The 23,695-nt window shown below is 36.4% G+C and overlaps 1 protein-coding gene across 1 annotated transcript in view; it reads left to right on the top strand.

The window, feature by feature from the left end:
• The window catches only part of LOC307155481 (periodic tryptophan protein 2 homolog), a 36,557-nt gene extending 16,842 nt beyond the window's left edge, over nucleotides 1-19,715 (top strand). Inside the window, exons 15-22 of the mRNA XM_079866158.1 lie at nucleotides 1,513-1,660; nucleotides 8,081-8,189; nucleotides 8,317-8,382; nucleotides 8,552-8,770; nucleotides 8,874-9,024; nucleotides 11,522-11,596; nucleotides 15,456-15,586; nucleotides 17,777-19,715. Of these exons, the coding sequence (XP_079722284.1) occupies nucleotides 1,513-1,660; nucleotides 8,081-8,189; nucleotides 8,317-8,382; nucleotides 8,552-8,770; nucleotides 8,874-9,024; nucleotides 11,522-11,596; nucleotides 15,456-15,586; nucleotides 17,777-17,919 (1,042 nt within the window). The 3' untranslated portion in view covers nucleotides 17,920-19,715. The remainder of the gene's footprint in view (nucleotides 1-1,512; nucleotides 1,661-8,080; nucleotides 8,190-8,316; nucleotides 8,383-8,551; nucleotides 8,771-8,873; nucleotides 9,025-11,521; nucleotides 11,597-15,455; nucleotides 15,587-17,776) is intronic.
• The last annotated feature ends 3,980 nt before the right edge of the window (nucleotides 19,716-23,695 follow it).

Raw genomic sequence — 23,695 nt, forward strand, 5'->3', positions numbered from 1 at the left:
ACTGCCCAAGGACGAACATGTGAAGAATCAGTGGTTAAAACTCATCTTTACCACGATACTACAGCAGTATAATCCTAAACTTTTGCTGTGTTCCCTTTATTTTACTGACAGACGACTGCTTCTCAAATCTCGGGAGTTCAATCCAGGATTTGCAAACCGCTTGCTCTTGAAAGATGATGTTCAAAATACTTAGTTTTGAGTTTTATATTGTGTATGTCTCCTGCTTCTTGCTAACTCACATTATTACGGTCTTACTGAAATACTTCTGCTGATCAGTTGTGGACCACTATTACCTAAAACTGTATATTAATGCAGGTCGTCTGTTGTTCTCACTACTTTGAGGAAAGATTAAACATGGAGCAAGATTTGTTTTACCCACGTTTGTTACATCAGTCATTCACGCTAGAGCTCGGCTAATGTATGCATTGTTATTGATAATTTCCACATGTTCACCACAATAAATTAGAAAAATACTCTGTAAATAAATAAGTAGGCCTATAAGTATAATAATCGGTTTGTTGATGGACATGCACTTGTTAATGCTGATGGTGAGGAATTACAGTTGCAACATCTCATTCAATGTACCTCAAACTGAGTAGTGTATCACTGAGAAACACTGAGTCCTGCTCGAGTCGTCCTTATGATGGAGGTTCTGGTTGAATGAATTCTTCCAATGTTTCATCATTGGACTCGCGCTCGCATTGATATGGTAAAATCAACGTCATTGTTCGCTACTGTGTTTAGTTTACGGTGTAGGAAGCCTCAGGACACGCAGAGCTGACGTTATGGCAGGTAAACCAATCACAACAGACTGCGCTGTCTGGCCAATCAGAGCAGAGTAGCTCGCAGAAAGGAGGGATTTAGAGAGACTGATTCATCTGACGAGTCGTTTGAGAATCATTGAAAATGTGGTGATGTGCAAATGTATATTATGAGAAAATTAAACCGTTTTTTGACCTTTGATGCATGTAAACCTTTCATAGGAGTCTCCAAAACAACATTAGGGAACTTTGAAATAGCATAATAGGGGCACTTTAACACATACATACATGTCTTTTAAACAAATCTTTAAATATCTACTGAACATTTAATTAATTTCACAAATCTTGCAGACTTGCTCAAATCCAGCTGTCAGATCTTCTGAAGTGCACATTTGTTGCCTGCATGAACGTGTTACTTTGCATGTGACAGTCTGTCTGTGTGAATTGAATGTGTACAGGGGAGTTCAGCTTCACTTGAGCAACAAACTTTAAACCCTTGATTTCAAAGAATGCTGCGCTATATTCAGTTGCCACTGTTTGGCTCGAGGTCATGGTGCAAAGGACCCTAGGGTGATTTTACTCCGAACCATCCCTTTAAAGTTTGTCGATCGTATTGCTTTGTGACTCCCTGAATTAACAACAGCATGAATTCTGAGGTGCCTAAATATTTCCACCCCAAATAAACTTTTTACCCTTCTGAACCTATGTGTATGTAAAAATTAATCACATATTTCCTCTAACTGATTTGTAGGTCCTTCACCTCCTTGTGCTACTCTGCGGATGGTGAATCGATCCTTGCAGGTGGACAGTCAAAGTTTGTGTGCATTTATAACATCAAGGAACAAATCCTGAAGAAGAAGTTTGAGATCTCCTGTAATCTCTCTCTGGACGCTATGGAGGTACTTGCTTGTTTGTACTCAGATCTAGACATAACAAAACTGCTATTTGGATCATATTAAGAGGATTTCTTGAGTAAATTAGTTTATTAATTAGGGATGCACCAATACTACTTTTTCCAGAACGAGTCCAATACCAGTACTTTCATTTTTGGTACTCGCCGATACTGATACCATATAACCAATACCTGTATTTTCACTGCATTTGTAATTGTTAAATATTGGTAGAGAAACCAAAAGAATATAAATCATATTAGTATTCAAATAAAATATATTGGCTTAATTTGTTCAAATAAATATTTCCTTTTCCTTCAGTTATTTTCATGCTTAATTAAGCCTGCTAAAATGTATTGTATGAGCTGCTTCTTCATTTTATTGCTCTATCATATTTTATCTTTCATTTAACAGTACAGCACATATTTAGAGCAGCTCCAGAAGGGCTCAGTGCTGAGGATTGGGTCAGTGGTATACATGTTTAGACACCAGTGATTCCAATTTTGATACTACAACAAAAACTACAGTAATCAATCAAATGTGAAAAAAAAAGCCTGCATAGCCTATTCATTACTGAATAAATGTAATTTTCAATTTTTTAATTTTTGTAAACCTTAAACTTTTTGTGAAGTTTCAAAAGGTAGCCTATTTAGTCAAGAGCAGTGAGTAATTTATTTGTTACAGCATCAGGTTTATAAGACTGCTGCCCCTTTAAGACCGAACGTACGAACCCTATTTGAATATACTGTCTATGTTCACTTGAATTCGCCAGTACAAGCAAGAGACGTGAAAGACAATTCAATTCAGTATTTGCGCTGAGACGCTGGTTTTCGGGGGGGCGCGCTTTGAATGTTTGCGTTAATCGAACTTCTTGACTTGCACAGGTCCTGTAAATTAATAATGTAGGGAATCGCTCGTTATACATAAATTAAATCAGGTAACAGTCAGTGTCAGTTAACGTTAATAATAAGCTACAAGCTTCGTTTTACTTTCTTTGCCATTGACATCCGACTGAACTACAAACTTTCCACTGACGTCAGTGAAAAAAGGATGCACCCGACCAGCTCGCGCGTCTGTGCCGCTGCCTGCTCAATCCACTGCGCGTTTTTCTCTTTATTAGCTCGCGCACCACAGCTATGTGTTACTATATTTTGTGTAATATTCCACTAATAACTTCCTTCATAGACAGCCTTCTTTTTTTTTTATCCCCTTTATACTGTTTCCTTTTCTGGACACAAGTGTACAAACGCTGCGTAGTATCGGCTGTTGGTACCGGAGAATTTTTATGGGTACATGACATGAGCTCAGTATAGTCTAATAATTAACTTATTAAAGTGGTCATAAAGTCATCTTTTGACATAATAGGTCATTGTGTGATTAAAAACATACTGTAAGTTTTGGAACTCGGAAGGTTAGGTCCTTGTTAGTCCAAAAACGGCATTTATTGAAACCAAGCTCTGAAAATGATTGTTTTCCACTTCTAGTTTTTATTACATAATAGATGAATACAATGGATGCATTCAAAGGATTCCTAATAGCGTGCCGCACGAGTGCTATTTTTAGACCGCAAGGCCGCGTGACGTCAGCAACGTAAACCGGAAGGGGGTCAACATAGAAGCGCGCTCGCTTATGATTCATGCTAGTACTGCTTGTTTTCTGCCGGTTATCCCTCAAATAAGAACATGCCGAGTAAACACTGCTGCTATGGAACTTGCAGAAACGACTCCAGACACTATGACCGTCCACATATGAAGGATGTATTCTTTATTCGTTTCCCGAAGCCAAAAACCCAGAGGGATAAATGTGAACGATGGGTCTACGCCCTAGACATTATTTTGAATGAATGAATAACTCATGAATGAATGAATGAACATATGTAGGCCTACTTTCTTAAAATACTCTTATTTAAATATGTAAGACATGTTCAGCCTCTGCCTTTTTCTAGCAAGCCTGGTCATGCTACAGGTAGGCCCTAGATCTGACAGATTTACTTTTTCTGTAGTAAGGAAACAGCCTTAGGGGGGAGGGTAAAATAATTGAGAGAATTTAGATTTGATATTAATTAAAAATTAAGTGTTGTTGGTTGTGACCAAGTAGCATTAGCGATCGCTAAACAAAAAACAAATACATTAATAATAATAATAATATAAATTACCCCCAACTGTCAGACGTAAGACAACCAGAGGACATAGTATATATGACAGACAGGACATAGGGTGGTAAAAGATAGCTTGTTGAAACTGCAAAATGTCACTGTCAGTGGCGTAAGGCGATGTTTTTTGGGGGAGAAATTCTGTCGATAACAATCTACCTCTGGATCAGGTCGGCTCTTTTTCCCGTCTTTTTCAGCCCTCTACACTCAAGCCATCTCTTCAATTGAATATTTGTATGTTCTTCTACTTCTATACCAGTGAATTTAGCACCGGGGACATCATTCTCGGACAGAGTTAGCAGGTTTAGCTCAGTAGACATCTCGTCCGTAAACTGTTTACATGCGTCTAGCATGAGTGACACGCGCGAGTTTGACCCCCCTAGCAACCGTCGCTAGCTTAATGAATATTAATGAGAAAAGGTGACGTATATCGTGCGGTACGCTATTAGGGATGTGTGCAACAACTAATTTAATTACGTTTAAATGAAAATTTTGCGGCTAGTCTAACCCCACCCCTGGATACAGTCGATATGATCCATTTGAAATAGATTACTTAATCTATGAACAGTCAAATCCCATACTGAATGCCGCTAAAAATAGGTCAGATACATGTGACGTGCTTGCCTCGCATTATTACCTAGTTCTGGCATGAAACTTGATGGCACAGGCTGATAGCACTTTAACTCAGTGTTTCGCAACCAGTGGGTTGCGACCCGGATCATTCTATAGGGGGTCGCGAGACTTTCTCTGTGTTCTCGGTGTTACACCGGTCGATCCGATTGAGTCTGTTTTACTGCCCTCACCATGTGTACTTATACATAGCTATGCAGCAAGCTTAACACTCCTCCAAAAAGTACCCAAGACAGAGCTGACTTCAAGTGCATTTAATGGAAGCGGTGTAAAACTGCAAAGAACAACAATAGAAATACGTTAACTTACAAGAGACTTAGAAGACGTTTATCCTCATCTGATACATCCATTTTCAAATATAGATAGCATAGCATACATAATAGCATAGACAACATTCCAATAGTTCAAATTGTACACGCATCTAACATCTTCAAATACAACATCACAATATGACAAACACCAAATAACTTACATAAAATTGATTTTAGAAAACACTTAAATGCCTTTTCAAGAGTGAAGTATGAATGGAGATGGAAATCATCTGTGTGCTCTCTCAAATACCTGACAACAAAATGGCTGAACAGCACATGCTCTACTTAAATAGGGCACATTACCTCTAGGGGTCGCTAAATTGCGAACTGTTAACGTTGCGAACAGCATAGCTCGATTCAAATGAAATTTAGATCGGATTGAAAGGGGTGGATTTTCTAATCCGATCGAGAGAACATGTAAACAATTGATCAGACTGCGCATGTGCAATGGCGTTGAAATAGTGTAATGACGTATGACGCGCTGATCGAGCTGTTCTTCCTGTTAAATAAAGTGTCATATAAATGAGTGTCCCGTCATTATAAAATTCTCCTTTCACTCAGCGTCTGAAGTGGAGCAGGACAACGTCCCAGCAGTCCTTGTTTTGGATTCTAATTTTTACTGCGTGATCAAAATAAGCAGCATGCCACAACGGTTCATATGCTCATTGGCTCCAAATTATGACCAGAAATGGATAAATATTAAGTCTGCTGGCTAAAACAAATAAAGAACCAATGTAAGAGAATAGTTAATATGAGCAAACAGTGGGAAACTCTGTATATGTGTGCAGTGTGCGCATGTCAATAAAAACAAAATTAGGAAAAGGCTGACAGCAGCTAGCTAGTTTGTGTGCGACACTACGAGTCACCCTTTCCTAAATTCCACCGCGTCTGGATATCATCATTTCAGAGCAGCAGTCTCAAGTGTCACATTGACGCAAGTAAAAATCAGTTTGCCTCATAGTCTGCCTAATTATTGAAAATGTTTGTGTTTTCATGAAATTAATTATAAGCATACAGTGTAGCCTAGGTCTAAAAAGGCATCTCAGTTATTGATTTATTTTCCGCCTTGGGTCGTATGAAAGGCATACAAAAAAAAGTGGGTCGCCGTAGGCAAAAGGTTGAGAAACCCTGCTTTAAATAATTTTGAAGCGATCACATCATTATGAGCTGCGGCTCAACATTCAAACAAATACCGGTAGTGTTGCTGTTAGCAGTCAGAAAGAACGCATCTGGAATCAAGATAAGTGAATGATGTTTTATTCCACATCTCTGCGCAAATTGTGTGGTCCAGTTATTCCTAAATGGAGCAATCTTTACAAGTTTAAACTAGCTTTAGCTAAACTACCTAGGAATAACAATTTACTAGAGGACAAAAAAATATTGCTGAAGTCTATTTAAAAATATTAAATTTAATTGAATGATTTAAAAAAAAAAAAAAGGTTTTGAATGTATGATTCATTGACTCACTCATAACTACTTCACTTGTTTCATTACTGGATGAATCAGTGTTTTTGAACAAATCTTTTGAATGAATCATTCAATGTCAAATACTTCAATAGTCACTTGACGTCACCTAGTGGTGTAACGATGTAATCGATACAACTGTTATTTGAAACGCCATGTTAGTTTTAAAAGGTGATTTTGCTCTTTTGACTGCTAAGGTAGATTTCCGTGTTTATATCCAAACTATAAACTTTTATCTCCACTTCTGTGATAATTTGGATATTTGTAACCAGAAATAACAATACTGTGTGGTTCAAAGATGTTGCCAATAATAGCAGTGGGCATTTACATAGAAGTCTTAAAAGGGGTCATTGGATGCCCTTTTTGCAAGATAATTTTTTTGTAGCATGTTAAAATTTCCACTTTTGGGGGGGGGGGTGAGCAAAAACGTGTCATTTTAGTGTGTCTCCCTTTAAATGCAAATGAGCTGGTGATCCAGGCACCTTTTCAAGAAGAGGGGGCAGAGCTTTAATAGCTCATACCAGCAACAAAATGGGACAGTCTCACGCACTGAAAATATTAGAAACTGTCAGTCGGACAATGATGCCTACAGAGCCAGAGAATATATGCTGCATTGAGATGTAACTGTAATTAAACTAAACTATGCCTGTTCTAACTTATGTTGTCATCTTACTTTTATCCACTATTAATACAAGCCTGCTGTAGCAGACCCCTTCCGAATGATGGCCAAAACTTTACTGATGAGTTTTATGAAGTTCATTGTACATCACACAAAACATGAAGCATCTGTTTTCACTCCAGAAAATCACTGTAAGAGCTGAATAAAACGGTATAAGAAGTGTGCATTAAAGTCTTATCCATAAACTAACTCTCTCCCTTGCATTATCATCAACATACACATCAAATTACACAAAAACACTTACAACTAACAGTAAAAAAATATATACAGAGCTTGTGTATTTTCGGGGGGTGCTTAATAAACTAGTAAAACATTCTGTTTATTATTTCTTTTTAAATTTATATCCGTAATACAACTCCTATGAACTGTAATAAAGTGCACACTCTCCCTTTCATTACTGCCGTAACTAGTATCGCTCCTGGGACTATAAGCTGGATCATGAACAGTTGGTACTGATCCATCATTGAGTAACAACTTTTTAGCAAAACCTGTGTTTTGTCCCTTTGTATTGACCCTTGTTCACAAAGCAGTTTGGTGTAAAATGATTCACTCAGACATAAACACATTTTATTTTTGAAGGGAATGTGCCCCCATAAACTTAAAGTAATCCACTGCGTCTTCAGCGTCTCTGATGTCGGAAGTAAATGAAGACTGTTATGTTCACTGTTACATCCAACAACTTTGCTAACAAGACATTGTTGCTGCTCGAGAACGGAGAAAATGGTGGACAGTGTACAACTGGCTGAGGGCGGAAACAATGCCTATACGCTGACAGTCCATCAGCGGGGTCATACTGCTCAGAAAATCAAAACTGCTTGATAATTGAGACGGTTAAGGTTTTTTGGAGATTTTTGGAGTTATTGTAGGGTGGTTGTGTCCACACACTGCTAGGACACATTCATATGCAAACACCATGTAAAATTTAATGTTGCATCCAATGTCCCCTTTAAAAGAGACCCACCTATTTAAACATTGTTTAAATCAAAGGGCAAAAACCCTACTAACATTTATAAGTGCACCTCAGGAATCAGAAATAAAAAAATGCAGTTCATGACCACTTTAAAAAGTAGTTTCCTTTTTTTATTAACATGCCTCTAAATCAATTGTATTCATGCAATAATCATTAGATTAGCATTACAGAATTATTTTACACTAGCTTATATAGCAATTCTGTCATGTTCTTGTGTTTTCAGGAGTTCCTCGACAGGCGTAAGATGACAGAGTTTGGTAATCTGTCTTTAGTGGATGAAGGTACAGGGGATGGAGACGGAATAGAGCTCAGTCTTCCCGGAGTCAAGAGAGGTGAGTCCACTCCTCATTTATCAATAAACCTGCCAATCAATTTTAACTAAGGGTTATGCTTTTAGGAGCATTGAAAGTATAATTGAATATAATGTTGCTCTAATGGCTTTCTCTCCATATCTCTCAGGTGATATGAGCTCCAGACGCTTTAAACCAGAGATCCGTGTTAGCTCTCTCCGCTTCTCACCTACTGGTATAGTTTTTGTCTATACAGTACAACACATTAAGAGCAATATAACAAATTGCACATCAGTAATCCTTTCAGTATATTTCTAAACATTACCAACATTCCAAGACTTCCCAACATTTTCATTAAATGAAATTCATAACGGAATGAAGTTTTGGCATTCTTCTCCGTTCAGGACGCAGTTGGGCAGCAGCCTCCACTGAAGGTTTGCTGATTCACTCTCTTGACGCTTCACTGGTGTTTGACCCATATGATCTGGACATGGATGTCACACCAAAAAGCATACGGCGACAGGTGACGAAAAAAGAGTGGGCATCTGCAATTTTGCTGTCTTTTCGTCTGAATGAAATTCCACTCATAAGAGAAGTTCTGGAGGCAGTCCCTTATGACCAAAGTGCGTTCCCTTTTAAAACGCTTACATCTGTTGTGATTTCTTGTAATATTCAAAATGCTTAATTTTCTTGTCATTCTTTACATGTTATTGTTTGATGCTTTAGTTACAGTGGTATGTAGCTCACTTCCAGATGTGTATGTGGATAAGCTTCTAAACTTTGTGGCCTCAACATTAGAGAAGTCCAACCACCTGCAGTTCTACCTCAGCTGGGCTCAGTGTCTGCTCACCCTACATGGACAGAAGCTCAAGAATCGGTCAGCAACATAACTCTTTTCAGAATAAGCTCACAATGGCTATTGAATTCTTATACTATTTGTGCCGGGGGGGGGGGGAACAATTGTCAATCTCAACTATTCAGCTGTTACCCAAGTAATTGAAAACATGTAAATGTGTGTATACAGATGCTCTGTTCTTTATTTTTATATACTGCATGTTCTAAATGTTGAACGTTTTGGCTGGCAAATTTATTTTAAAAAAATGCTGGTGGGGAAAGAGTTAAAAATACATATACATATACATATACATATATATATATATATATATATATATATATATATATATATATACATACATATATATACATACATATATATATATATATATATATATATATATGTATATGTATATATATATATATATACATATACATATACCAGTGATGCGCGGGTCAATGTATAAACAAACTGAACCCGACCGACATTTTTACTAACCCGCCCGCAACTCGGACCGCAAAAAACGAAAAAGAAAATATTGTACCCGACCCGCTTCCTGACCCGCATTTTTTTTTTTTAAAGTAGCTATAATGCTCATCGTAGCGTCTTAATATAACTTAATATTCTAATTTTGTCAAGAATTATAAAAAATCGTCAATATAAGCTCATAATTTGTAGGCTACTAAAATAGTCTAAATGTTTAGTTTTAAAAACAATTTTAAAAAGCTGGCTATGTCTATTTTGATGTTTCTGCGCAAGTTCAGCAGACAGGTTCGGGTTTGTTCCGATCAGAGCTTTTTGAATTACTTAAATAGGCTAGCCTACAGGAATAAGCGTAATGACCGCATGCATAAAGCTTGCTACAAAGAACCGGTTAAAGTAATGATTATGAATGTGTCTAAATTAGCAAAGAGACATTTAATTGTTTAGTAATAAACTGGTGTTTTCTGCGTCGCTGCAAAGATGAAGTTGACAATGCGGAGATTGCGGACTCGCCATGAACGCCATGAGAAATGCACATTGCATATGGATTAGCCTACATAATCAGAGAGTATCACCTATTTATTTTGGTTTGAATATTTTCGTTTAAAGTAGACATTTCAAGCTTTCTGTAATATATAGCCTATATTTATCAAATCTGTGAGGCACAAGCTGAGTTTCGGCGCCCTCCAGTTCACATGCAGTGATCGTACCGGCGCCTTAATTTGTCTGCTATATAGGCCTATTTCCTTCTTATTTAATACATACGGGCAATTAATTGATAAAACATTGATCAAAATTAAGATACAATTTATACAAAACGAAAATCTTTTAAAAAGAGTTTTCTATAAAACAAAACTTAATGAAGTCGTCAAAATCATGTTTTACCAAACACAGCGCCGTTGCAAGGAGGGCGCCAGCGCCTCTGCCTCTCTGCCTCGCGACTAGTGGATAATAGCCCTGAAGACGCCTAGCAATGATATACCTTTAGTGGTAGTATACCTTTAGTTAAGTTATCGCAGCGCGCTAAGAGACAATGTTATCGGAAAATGCAGCCCAGGTATATGCATAATGGAGATTCCAAAGCTCTCTTCTTTGGTCAGAACCATGGAGAGCGATCGCGGATTTACTTTTACAATGCAACACAATATTTAAAGAGCATCAAGCTATTAAAATCTATAGCCTATTATGTATACGCACAGATAATATAGGCTATATTATATTAGGCTATATAACAGTAGGCTATATTAGTCAATATTTTTTTTATTAGGTTAAGCAGTGATTTGATAACGTTTTTTTATTTTGTTTTTTATTTAACGTTTTTAATTTAAGGCCCACCCACAATTGGTCTGGCTTATCCAAAACTGGAATCCTGGTGCCGTGCCTGGTTGGTCGTGCCAGTTGTGTGGTTATCAAATGTGTAAATATCATCGCAAGAAGTAGCCTACACATGACAAAGCCAGCACTTTGGTCATCATCTTTCATTATTTCGTCAAATGTCTCCCACACTTTGCTCTTTCTATTTGTGTATTTGCGGAGCTTCCACTCCCCAGTCTTCACCTTTTCTCTTTGCTCGTGCGTCATCTTCGTGCCAGTTATTCAGCCAATAAAGTGTAAATTAAATTTAAAATTTAAAACGTAATCATAGAAAATTGTGTCTAGAACTATATAAATTACAAAGGTTTAATTGGCATCTTTATTTCAAACGACCCGACCGACCGCGACCCGAATATCATTAAAAATATTTTTGGATGACTCGTAACCGCGGGTAACCGCGGGTGACCGCAGGCACCCGCTCATTTCGGATCAACCCGCGCATCACTGACATATACATATACATATATATACATATATATATATATATATATATATATACATATATATATATATATATATATATATACATATATATATATATATATATATATATATATATACATATATTATCTTTTTAGATAATATATATATAGATTAGTCCCATTTTGCAGTGCTGTATTCAGAGTATCAATATTGTTCTGTTGTTGGTGACCACCGTAAGACTGTCGTGTGTCATTTTCAGATCTGGAGCCATACTGCCTACTGTACAGCAGCTGCTGAAGAGCATCCAAAGACATAGTGATGATCTGTCCAAACTGTAAGCTTTTTTTCACAAATATTTACCCATTAAAAAATTCTAAAATAGAAATGTATCTATTTATTAGTTTTCCTTTCTTAGTAATTTTGTGGATAAAGTTTAAATATAGTTCAATTCTCTATGTAGTCTGAACAAAATTATAAACGCAACACTTTTGTTTTTGCCCCCATTTTTCATGAGCTGAACTCAAAGATCTAAGACTTTTTCTATGTACACAAAAGGCCTATTTCTCTCAAATATTGTTCAGAAATCTCTCTAAATCTGTGTTAGTGAGCACTTCTCCTTTGCAGGGGTTTGGGGGGGGGGGGTCGGGTCAGGATCTCGTCACGGTATCTCTGTGCATTCAAAATGCCAATAAAATGCACCTGTGTTCTTTGTCCATAACATACGCCTGCCCATACCATAACCTCACCACCACCATGGGCCACTCGATCCACAACGTTGACATCAGCAAACTGCTCACCCACACAACGCCATACATGCTGTCTGCCATCTGCCCCTTACAGTGAAAACCGGGATTCATCCGTGATGAGAACACCTCTCCAAAGTGCCAAACGGCATTGAATGTGAGCATTTGCCCACTCAAGTTGGTTACGCCGACGAACTGCAGTCAGGTCGAGACCCCGATGAGGACGACGAGCATGCAGATGAGCTTCCCTGAGACGGTTTCTGACAGTTTGTGCAGAAATTCTTTCAAGGCTCGAAATTGCGACCATTTTGGTCGCATATGCTCCTGAAATTTAATCTGTGCGACCTAAAAATATATTTGGGAGCATTTGTGCGAGTGCAAATAATGGTTGTGGTGCGACCCGTTTTCATTTCTCTAAAAAACGTTTGCAAATTACTTCACAGTGTGTACCTTATGTGCGCTGATACGCGATGGCCGGACCGTCATTCTATCCAACGTTATATAACCAATCCCGGGGTTTTTCCTGCATTGATTTTTTTTTTGGCGGCCGCCAAAGCCTTATTTGATCGGTGCGTGAGTGACTGCTGCGCTTGACGAGAGAAAGCCCCGGCCGCGCGCGCGCACTCTCACGTCTTCAAACAACACGAGCGCTGTCTTGCTCGCTCTCCCTCGCGCATATTAATCAAAATTATTTGACACGATAGAAAAAGGGCGGAAGACCGAAGTTTCACGTGGAGCATTCGGAGATTTTTTTTCTCCTAAATTACCGTGGAGTGTGAATTGTGCTAAAAAATAAACTACCAGGATAATCACACAACGCTTGCCGTATGCTACACGTCCACTAATGACACGTCCGATTCGCGAACTAATGACTCATTTGAACCGATTCACTTTAATGAATGGTTAAAACAACTGATCGGTAACACTTTACAATAATGTTCCACTTATTAAATTGTAGTTAACACAGTTAACATGTACTATTAATAAACTGCACTTTAATTTGTTAACCATTGTTAATGTTAATTTCAACATTTGGGCTACTAATAGCCTACATTATTGAAATATTTTTTTTTATTTGTTAACATAGTTAATGCACTGTGAAGTAACATTAATGAACAATGAACAGCTGTATTTTTATTAACTAAGATTAACAAAGATTAATACAGCATATTAATAGCAATAGAGTGCCAAGTGCCAAGCAAAAAATGCAGGGACAGGTGTGTGGCAAACAATCAGGTTCAATTATTAAGGCTTTTAATCGGCAGGATACGTCAAATATAACCATACTGTCTATGAATATAACACCGCATACACCATCGCCAAAGAAGAGCTTGCCTTCACTAAATTTATGTCAAATGACAAATCATGTGCCAATATCATCGGGGTGAGATGATATAGAGCCAGAAGACCAAATTTCAAATCTTGGCCACAGGATGAAATAAAATCTGTTAATATATAATTTGTAGTTGTGGTGCTCCTTAATTTTTGGTGGGTGCTCCTTAATTTTTGGTGGGTGCTCCTAAATTTTTGCTGGTGCTCCTAACTTTTTGAAGTTGGGAGCACCAGTGCTACCAAGTAAAAAAGTTAATTTCGAGCCCTGTCTTTGGTTATGCAAACCGATTGTTGCAGCAGCGGTCCGGGTGACTGGTCTCAAGACGATCTTGAAGGTGAAGATGCTGGATGTGGAGGTCCTGGGCTGGTGTGGTTACACGTGGTCTGCAGTTGTGAGGCCGGTTGGATGTACTGCCAAATTCTCTGAAACGCCTTTTGGAGATGGCTTATGGTAGAGAAATGAACTTTCAATTCATTCCTGCAGTCAGCATGCCAATTGCGACATCTGTGGCATTGTACTGTGTGATAAAACTGCACATTTTAGAGTGGCCTTTTATTGTGGCCAGCCTAAGGCACACCTGTGCAATAATCATGCTGTCTAATCAGCATCTTGAAATGCCACACCTGTGAGGTGGATGGATTATCTCGGCAAAGGAGAAGTGCTCACTAACACAGATTTAGACAGATTTGTGAACAATATTTGAGAGAAATAGGCCTTTTATGTACATAGAAAAAGTCTTAGATCTTTGAGCTCAGCTCATGAAAAATGCAGACCTGCCAACCTGTATGCATTTTGCGTAGTGGATACGCATTTTGACTTCAAAGTACGCTGGTACGATTTGTCACTCTAAACTACGCAAAAACCTGGTGACGCCTCTGTGCACGCGCTGTCCTCAAATCAAGCTACAGCAAAAGAAGAAGAGTTCGACCAATCATAGCGCTGGGTTCATTCCACAAATAGCAAGCGGGATGATTGACAGATGCGTAAGTCCTATCATTAAAAAGAGACTGAAAATCGACACCAATAAAGATTCCCGCTCGATCCCCCTTCCACTCCTGCCGTCTGACTGATTTCATAAGCGAGGACAGTACAGTACGGTACTTCTGACTCCTGAAGGTAAACGGCCTGGGGAGAATGTGGAAAGTTGATTGTTGGGTTAACTTAATCTTATGGATTCGATGATCACACATATCACATGGATTACGTTATCTTAAAATACTCCGTTAAGTTATTCATGGTTGGTCACTCAGAAAAGAGGAAGACATTCAGTCATGCAAATAATAAAATGCTCAAGTAATGCTGAACCAAAAATCTTGAAATCGCTATGGCTTAGTGATTATGAAAGTGCTGTGATTTGTGGATGAGCCTACTGATAAGCGCGAGTCTGGAGAAACAGGCGTTTATTTATTCATTCATTCTCAGCGTTGAGAAACGTATGTGTTACGTTATTGTGTTAATTATAACTAAAGTAACGTTACCTAATTATGTTACATATTATTTATTTTGTATGAAAACTAGCGCGTTAGTTATTTATGGATTAAAAAGTACCGTTGTATCAGTGCTGCACGAGCTCTCTCACAAACACCGTCGCACGCACACAGAGAAGATTATTGTAAAATGAAAATTGACGGGCTAAGTTTAAATTTTGTTCTTGCTTGTTTTTTTTCTGTCAAAAAGCATTTTGTATTATCCATCCCAGCATTTAAAATTTGTTAAATGACGGACGTTTTACTTTTAACACAGCCCTCATTATATGTCGGATTCGGAACTTATACTTTATATTATTTTTAGAATTAGTGATTCGTTATGCTATTATTGGACTCCTGTCTATTCATTGTCAACTGTTTTCTATAAATATGTTTGTATTGGCTAACATTTATTCAGCTAATGCATGTTTAAAATGTGCAATGTTCAAATGCAAAGACAGCACGTCACAAATAGAAGACCCTTTCCCTGTGGTATTTAGGTTCCCATCGGTTTGCAAAAAAGTTTTGCAAGGTTGGCAGGTATGAAAAGGGGGCAAAAACAAAAGTGTTGCGTTTATAATTTTGTTCAGTGTATATTTAAAACACACACCAGTTATTCATCAGGATTAAACATTTTCGTTTTCTTTCCAGTTGTGACTGGAACATTTACAACATTCGCTATGCCGCTGCTCTGTCCAAACAGAGAGGGGTGAAAAGAACAGCAACAGAGTCCCTCAGTGATGAAGAAGAGTCGTCATCAGAGACAATGGACTCTGCAGATGGTGAGGAGAATATGATGAATGAGCCTATAATGGTGGAAAACTGAAATGCATATGAACTTTTCAAATGAAACATTAGAGCCAGCACATCACCCAAATAAATGGAAAGCAGGTCAGGGCTAGGACAAGGAACAGGAGGAGATGTGTTCTGTTTTTTTATTTGTGCTGGTCTGTTTATTATGTCAATGTAAACAGGCATTCTGTACCTACAAACCTGCTAGAACGGACATGATGCATTTTAGATTTTTATATATAAAATGAACGTGCTCAACTATTGATAAACCTGTTGATAACTTTTTTTTATTTTATTATTATTATTATTATTATTATTATTATTGTATCCTGAAAGATGTTTTGTTTTATTGTGTAAAAAATAAAATGATTTAAATATAGAAAGAGTTCACCTTTAAAGTGAAACTCTGAACAAAGTAACTTTTTTACCTTAACTGAACAGCTTCGGAGTCATTGGAATGGTTATATTACTTATTTCGGGTTGAATGGTGGTCGTTTCGCACCCCCCTGGTGCCCGTGAGCGGAAAATACGCACTTGCAACTTTGAGCCGGCGGGCCGCCGGCCGCCGCATCAGGAAGTCTCACGTGATATCAGGTCTCGCGATGTAAACAATTGCTTTACGGCCAAAAGAAATCTGCTAAAATGCTGTCATTATTGCGCTCCCTCACGCTGTTCGAACCCGAATGAAGAAGACGTTTTAAAGAATGTCCCATCTGCTTTGATGTCTTGATCTATAGCCTCTGGTGTCCGAGAATCGCCTACGAGTTTTTACAACAGTGTTGTCAAATATCTATTCCGAAGCTGTGGGGGGAGCTCTAGAGAGAAACCTGCGAGCAAAAAGCGAGAATACAGCGAAGAAATCCCGAAACTACTGAGCCCCGCTTTAACAACATTGATCTGCTTAAGAACTTGTGAGCTAATGGATTTTATTTTATAAAAATAATAGACTTAGCTTATCTACATGGACTAATAATGCTTTGTCATTGAGCATGGCATCTCCCAAAGGATACCTGTAATTATTTGTCTCATTTCTTTCTTTTTTTCTGCTGTTCTAATGCCAGGCTTTGTGGCAGGCTGTCCATTATATTTTCATAGAATTGCATATTTGGCATAGAATTGTATAAACCAGTGTTTCTCAACTGGTTTGGCCATGGGACCCACATTTTTCCCATGGCCATTAAGCCATGACCTAATTCCTGAAACAAAATATAAAGCCTATGTTTCTCAACTGGTTTGGCCATGGGACCCACATTTTTCCCATGGCCATTAAGCCATGACCTAATTCCTAAAACAAAATATAAAGCCTAGTTATGTTTAAAACAAAATTATTTCATAAAAATGGGTGAGACACAGGTACAGTCCTGCTTAACATACACATACATTCAAATTATATCTATGTCAAGTAAATTAGGACTGTACTTAAACTGTAAGAATGACTAATATCGATGAATAAACAGTTTAGGGCAAGGCTAAATAGCAGTCCCAAACTAGTTTTTGTTACAGTAAAAAAACGAAACATAAAAACGATCGCTATGACAATTTTTTTCAATACTTTTAACAATTTTCCTAAACTCTTAACGCAACAACACATAATTGGCAAAACAGTTAATTTCATGCTCAAAATCACACGTAAACTAAACTCCAACATTAATTTTCAAAATACATTTATAAACTAACAAAATACACTGTCTACCAAAACACTGCAAACATGTCTCAAAATCAAAAAAATTATTCCAAAACACTAACACATGTTCTCTTCCAACAGGAAATGTAGTCAATCATGGCACAATGTCATAAAAAAAACATTAACATCAGATGGAATTACAGACACTGCATTATTTTTGTCTGCAGTTAATTTTGAAGCCTCTCTACATTTTTGTTTTGTTGGGTTTGGTAAATGCGTGCATTTTGTTTATTTTGCTGCAGAAATTTAATTTAAAAAAATTAATGTAGCTTTATAGAATGTACGGTTTATGAAAAAAGAAGATAGAATTGCTGCAGTAAAGGCTTTATTTGCAACAGGACATTTCTACAAGATAACAAAAATAATGCAATATAACCATTTATTATGTGAAAATACAAAATATACAAACAGAAAAAGCCATCTTCTAATCTGCCCAGTCTTCTGCATTTGGCCACATGTTCTCATCCACATCACACCTGATATCTCCTTTGGCAAGGCATCTTGGGAAGAATTTTTGGCATTCCTTATCCACACGTGGCAGTGTTCAGCTGTGATTTCTTGGCATGCAGCATCCATTGCATACAGGAGGGACATTTGGTCCTGTGGACGATGGTCAAACACCTTCCATCTCCAGGGTGAGAAAAACTCCTCAATGGGGTTGAGGAAAGGGGAGTAAAGGGGTATCATCCTCTGATGGGCGTCAAACCAGGCTGTGACTGCACGGGAATGGTGGAATGCCACATTGTCCCATAAGTGGTAAGTGGTCTCCCACCTGTCCCCTTTCTACCTCTGGTACCAGTCTTTCTTGCAGGTCTTCTAAAACCAGGAGAAGCCGGTCGGTGTTGAAGGGGCCAATCTCACATTTATGCTTGAGTGCACCGTTGTTGGAGATGGCACACATGGAGATGTTGGCTCCTCTCTGGCCAGGCATGGTAACTGGCCCTTTTGCCAAAGCCTTTTCGCCAAGTTTAAGCCAGCCTTGTTAATGTAGATCATTTCATATGGGACTTGATTGGCCTCCAATTTACTAATTTCGTTATACATGTTTATAATGACAATAAAGGTAATCTAATAATCTAACTCCATGACTCTCTGCAAGTAATCAGATGCATGTGTAAATTCTTTGCTGTATACCTACTGTATGTCCTACTGTACTCCAGGTTTATAGTAGTTTGCTTTAAACACACTAATGTATAGTACAATAATGACTGTATTACATAACCTTACCTGGACGTATTTGTGATGGAGTTATTTGATGTGCTCACCATTCCTATCAAAAGGAACTTTTATATAGTTGTTTAATTCGGAGTCTGTGTTTAGCTAGAGTCCGAGAAATGGATACTATGCTGATTGCTGCAATGTTCCCAAAGACAAGGTTGTCCTCTACAACTCTGGACTGAATGTCCTTCAGTTTGATTTCATTGTCAGAAATCACCATGTTGACAATAGCAAGTTCCTGTTCTTCATTTAGGAGCTTTCCTCTGCCCCCTGAGGGAGGTAGACGTTGAATCCTTAGAGAGACTAAATACAGTTACATATTAGAGACCGGAGGCATACTGTCTCTGTAATACATGGTAAAATGATTTACACTTTGCAGTAGGAGATGCCCTTATACAATATCTTACCTGTTGGATGACAACGGATGCCACTGTGTCCCGGCTGAGATTTGGCTGTACTTGTTCACCAGCCATTCTGTATGATACTGTAGCCCTTGGTTTATGACATGGTCTATGAGAGTAGCTCTTATTTCATCAGTTACCCTAGCTCTGACCCTTCTTTGAGCGCCACCACGCATTCTAACTCCTCTCCCTCTACCTTGTCCTCGTCCAGGCATTCCTCTCCACTCCCTTGCCCCTCCCTTGCCCTTGCCCCTCCCTTGCCCTTGCCCCTCCCTTGCCCTTGCCCCTGCCCCTGCCCCTACCTTGCCCTTGACCCTCGGCCCTCCCCCCTTGCTCCCCCTTGCTCTTGCCCCTGCCCTTGTCTTACTTTCTTTGTTGCTTTATATTGTTCCTTTATATTGTTCCTTTATATTGTTCCTTTTCCACACAAAATCAGCCCAAAGAGGTCCTATTTTATTGTATAACATATGGTCATGTGATTGAAAGAACTTCAACACCTGAGTGTTCAATATATATATTTGCATAACTTCAATCAGCTGTTTTTCAGTTGCAAAGGAATAAAATACAGGGGATATATTTGTTTCAGTTCAAAATATGAACAGCTGTTCAGTTTTACTTTAGCCTATAAGTTAGGTTTATAACATGATGTTATCTGTTCTGACATTGTGTGAAAGCATTTGTAAATTTGGCAGTAAAAATCCTTTGTTTTGGTCTTGGTTGAGCTTGTGTAAAAGTACTTGTGTGTTAATACATTTTAAATTTGTATTAACCATTGTGTGTCAAAGCAACAATAAATGTGTTAATTGTATAACCTACACAGACGGATGTTATGCTGACTGTGTTAAGAGTTTAGGAAAATTGTTAAAATATTGAAAAAATTGTCATAGCTATCGTAAAAAAACTGTAGTTAGTAAGTTGGTATGAGTCACCGCAGTCATTTAAAAATATATGCATGGGACATCTTACCCCCAAAGCATCTTGGTGACAAACAAGCTACAAAATATATTTTAAAAAGTCTCTGAGAGTCAAAGATTATTGCTAAAGAAAGATTATTGCTTTCTTTGTTTTGTTTCCATTAAGATTTTCTTTTATTCAGAGTCTTCCATGCCTACTCTAATATGAAGCATGCCACATGTGTACAACTACACCTTGTAAAAATGTAACACATTAACTTTGCAGACATGATTAATATTAAATGGCAATATATTTGTTAATAATTAAGTGATGACTGAATACACCAAGGCCAAGCTTTATGTAGGTCATATTTTCAACCAACCCAGGTAACCAACTGTCTTCCCCACTGTCTGTCACCAAAAGACTCAAATAATACAAGGCTTAAGTGTGTTGGTTATTTCCCATATGTTGTGGCTTTCTGTTTTTAAAATGGTTCATCAAGGCAAAGCTCTCTTTTAAAGTTTATGTAAAGAACGCAAGTCATGAAATTGATTTCACAGTATGCCAATGTTTATTTCATTAGTAAATAAAAGCCATAATAAAGTGGAAAAAAAAAAACGTTAGTTGATCAAACATATATGTGTGTATAGTTTTAAGAGTTATGCATTTCATATTCATCTTGTGCTGTTTATTAATAAACAAGAAAAATCATAGGCTATAAAACAGGATTGATTGCATGCTCAAGTTTTAAATACAACCGATTTTGCTTTATTATATAAATTCCTCAATTCAGTCGGAAGGTTTTCTCGCCACAAGATGAAAAACAGCCTCAAAGTCAGACACTGAGTTGCTCTTCTGGTCTTCTACGGGCAGTATATTAAACTCGTGGATAGAGAGGCCTAAACATCTGAGCGTTTCCTCAATATCATACTGACTCAGTCTAAGACAAGAAAAGGACTGTTCATCCACCTTGTAGAAGGTCTCACCCAGAACACCTACCATGACCAGAAGTCCACCAGGACGCAGGAGCTTGGTCAGCCCATGTAAAGCGCGACGGTATGTCTGAATGTCTTTACACGCTGCTTCCAGGCACAGAGATGTAATGATGCAGTCTGCTGGTTCCAATGTGTGTGGATAGAACGGATTCTCCAACCGGACATCACATTTTAAAACCTTTTTGACTCGTTGCTTAAGTGAAGCCTCCAAATCAGTACGGGCTGAATAGTTAAAAGATTAATGAAAACCGATATAAATAAATTATAACAAAATACCAAGAAGAATGGTATCATGATAGGCTTCTTTCTAACTTATCCATCTTTCTTTCTTTCTAACTTATCCATCTTTCTTTCTTTCTAACTTATCCTTCTTTCTTTCTTTCTTTCTTTCTTTCTTTCTAACTGATCCATCTTTCTTTCTTTCTTTCTAACTGATCTTTCTTTCTTTCTTTCTAACTGATCCTTCTTTCTTTCTTTCTTTCTTTCTAACTTATCCATCTTTCTTTCTTTCTTATCCATCTTTCTTTCTTTCTAACTTATCCTTCTTTCTTTCTAACTTATCCTTCTTTCTAACTTATCCATCTTTCTTTCTAACTTATCCATCTTTCTTTCTTTCTTTCTAACTTATCCATCTTTCTTTCTTTCTAACTTATCCTTCTTTCTTTCTTTCTTTCTTTCTAACTTATCCATCTTTCTTTCTTTCTTTCTAACTTATCTATCTTTCTTTCTTTCTAACTTATCTATCTATCTTATTAATCTAAGAAAGAAAGATAAGTTAGTTAGAAAGAGATAAGTTAGAAAGAAAGAAAGATGGATAAGTTAGTTAGAAAAAAAGAAAGAAAGAAAGAAAGAAAGAAAGATAAGTTAGTTAGAAAGATAGATAGATTAGTTAGAAAGAAAGATAGATAGATTAGTAAGAAAGATAGATAGATAGATTAGTAAGAAAGAAAGAAAGATAAGTTAGTTAGAAAGATAGATAGATTAGTAAGAAATAAAGAAAGATAGATAAGTTAGTTAGAAAGAAAGATAGATTAGTTAGAAAGATAGATAAGTTTGTAAGTTAGAAAAATAGATTAGTAAGAAAGAAAGATATCTATTTTTCTAACTTACAAACTTATCTTTCTAACTAATCTATATATCTTTCTAACTAACTTCTCTATCTTTCCTTCTTTCTTTCTAACTTATCCATCTTTCTTTCTTTCTTTCTAACTTATCCATCTTTCTTTCTTTCTTTCTAACTTATCCATCTTTCTTTCTTTCTAACTTATCTATCTTTCTTTCTAACTCATCTATCTTATTAATCTAAGAAAGAAAGATAAGTTAGTTAGAAAGATAAGTTAGAAAGAAAGAAAGATGGATAAGTAGTTAGAAAGAAAGAAAGAAAGAAAGAAAGAAAGATAAGTTAGTTAGAAAGATAGATAGATTAGTTAGAAAGAAAGATAGATAGATTAGTAAGAAAGATAAATAGATAGATTAGTAAGAAAGAAAGAAAGATAAGTTAGTTAGAAAGATAGATTAGTAAGAAATAAAGAAAGATAGATAAGTTAGTTAGAAAGAAAGATAGATTAGTTAGAAAGATAGATAAGTTTGTAAGTTAGAAAAATAGATTAGTAAGAAAGAAAGATATCTATTTTTCTAACTTACAAACTTATCTTTCTAACTAATCTATATATCTTTCTAACTAACTTATCTATCTTTCCTTCTTTCTTTCTTTCTTTCTTTCTTTCTTACTAATCTATCTATCTTTCTAACTTATCTATCTTTCTTTATTTCTTACTAATCTTTCTTTCTTACTAATCTATCTATCGTTCTAACTAACTTATCTTTCTTTCTTTCTTACTAATCTATCTATCTTTCTAACTAACTTATCTATCTTTCTTTATTTCTTACTAATCTATCTATCTATCGTTCTAACTAACTTATCTTTCTTTCTTTCTTACTAATCTATCTATCTTTCTAACTAACTTATCTTTCTTTCTTTCTTTATCTATCTATCTATCTATCTATCTATCTTTCTATCTATCTATCTATCTATCTTTCTAACTAACTTATCTATCTTTCTTTCTTACTAATCTATCTATCTTTCTAACTTATCTATCTTTCTTTCTTTCTTACTAATCTATCTATCTATCATTCTAACTAACTTATCTTTCTTTCTTTCTTTCTTACTAATCCATCTATCTATCTATCTATCTATCTATCTATCTATCTATCTATCTATCTATCTATCTAACTTATCTATCTTTCTTTCTTACTAATCTATCTATCTTTCTAAATAACTTATCTATCTTTCTTTATTTCTTACTAATCTATCTATCTATCTATCTATCTATCTATCTATCTATCTATCTATCTATCTATCTATCTAACTTATCTATCTTTCTTTCTTTCTAATTAATCTATCTATCTTTCTAACTAACTTATCTTTCTTTCTTTCTTACTAATCTATCTTTCTAACTAACTTATCTATCTGTCTTTCTTTTTAACTAATCTATCTATCTTTCTAACTAACTTATATATATTTCTTTCTTTCTAACTTATCTATCTTTCTAACTAATTTATATATATTTCTTTCTTTCTAACTTATCTATCTATCTTTCTAACTAACTTATCTTTCTTTCTTACTAATCTATCTATTTTTCTAACTTACAAACGTATCTATCTTTCTTTATTTCTTACTAATCTATCTATCTTTCTAACTAACTTATCTATCTTTATTTTTTACTAATCTATTTATCTTTCTAACTAACTTAACAATCTTTCTTTCTAACTAATCTATCTATCTTTCTAACTAACTTATCTATATATCTTTCTTTCTTACTAATCTATCTTTCTTTCTAACTAATCAGTCTTTCTTTCTTTTTAACTAATCTATTTATCTTTCTAACTAACTTATCTTTCTTTCTT

The sequence above is a fragment of the Squalius cephalus genome (assembly GCF_949319135.1).
Source record: "Squalius cephalus genome assembly, chromosome: 1".
NCBI lineage: Eukaryota > Metazoa > Chordata > Actinopteri > Cypriniformes > Leuciscidae > Squalius > Squalius cephalus.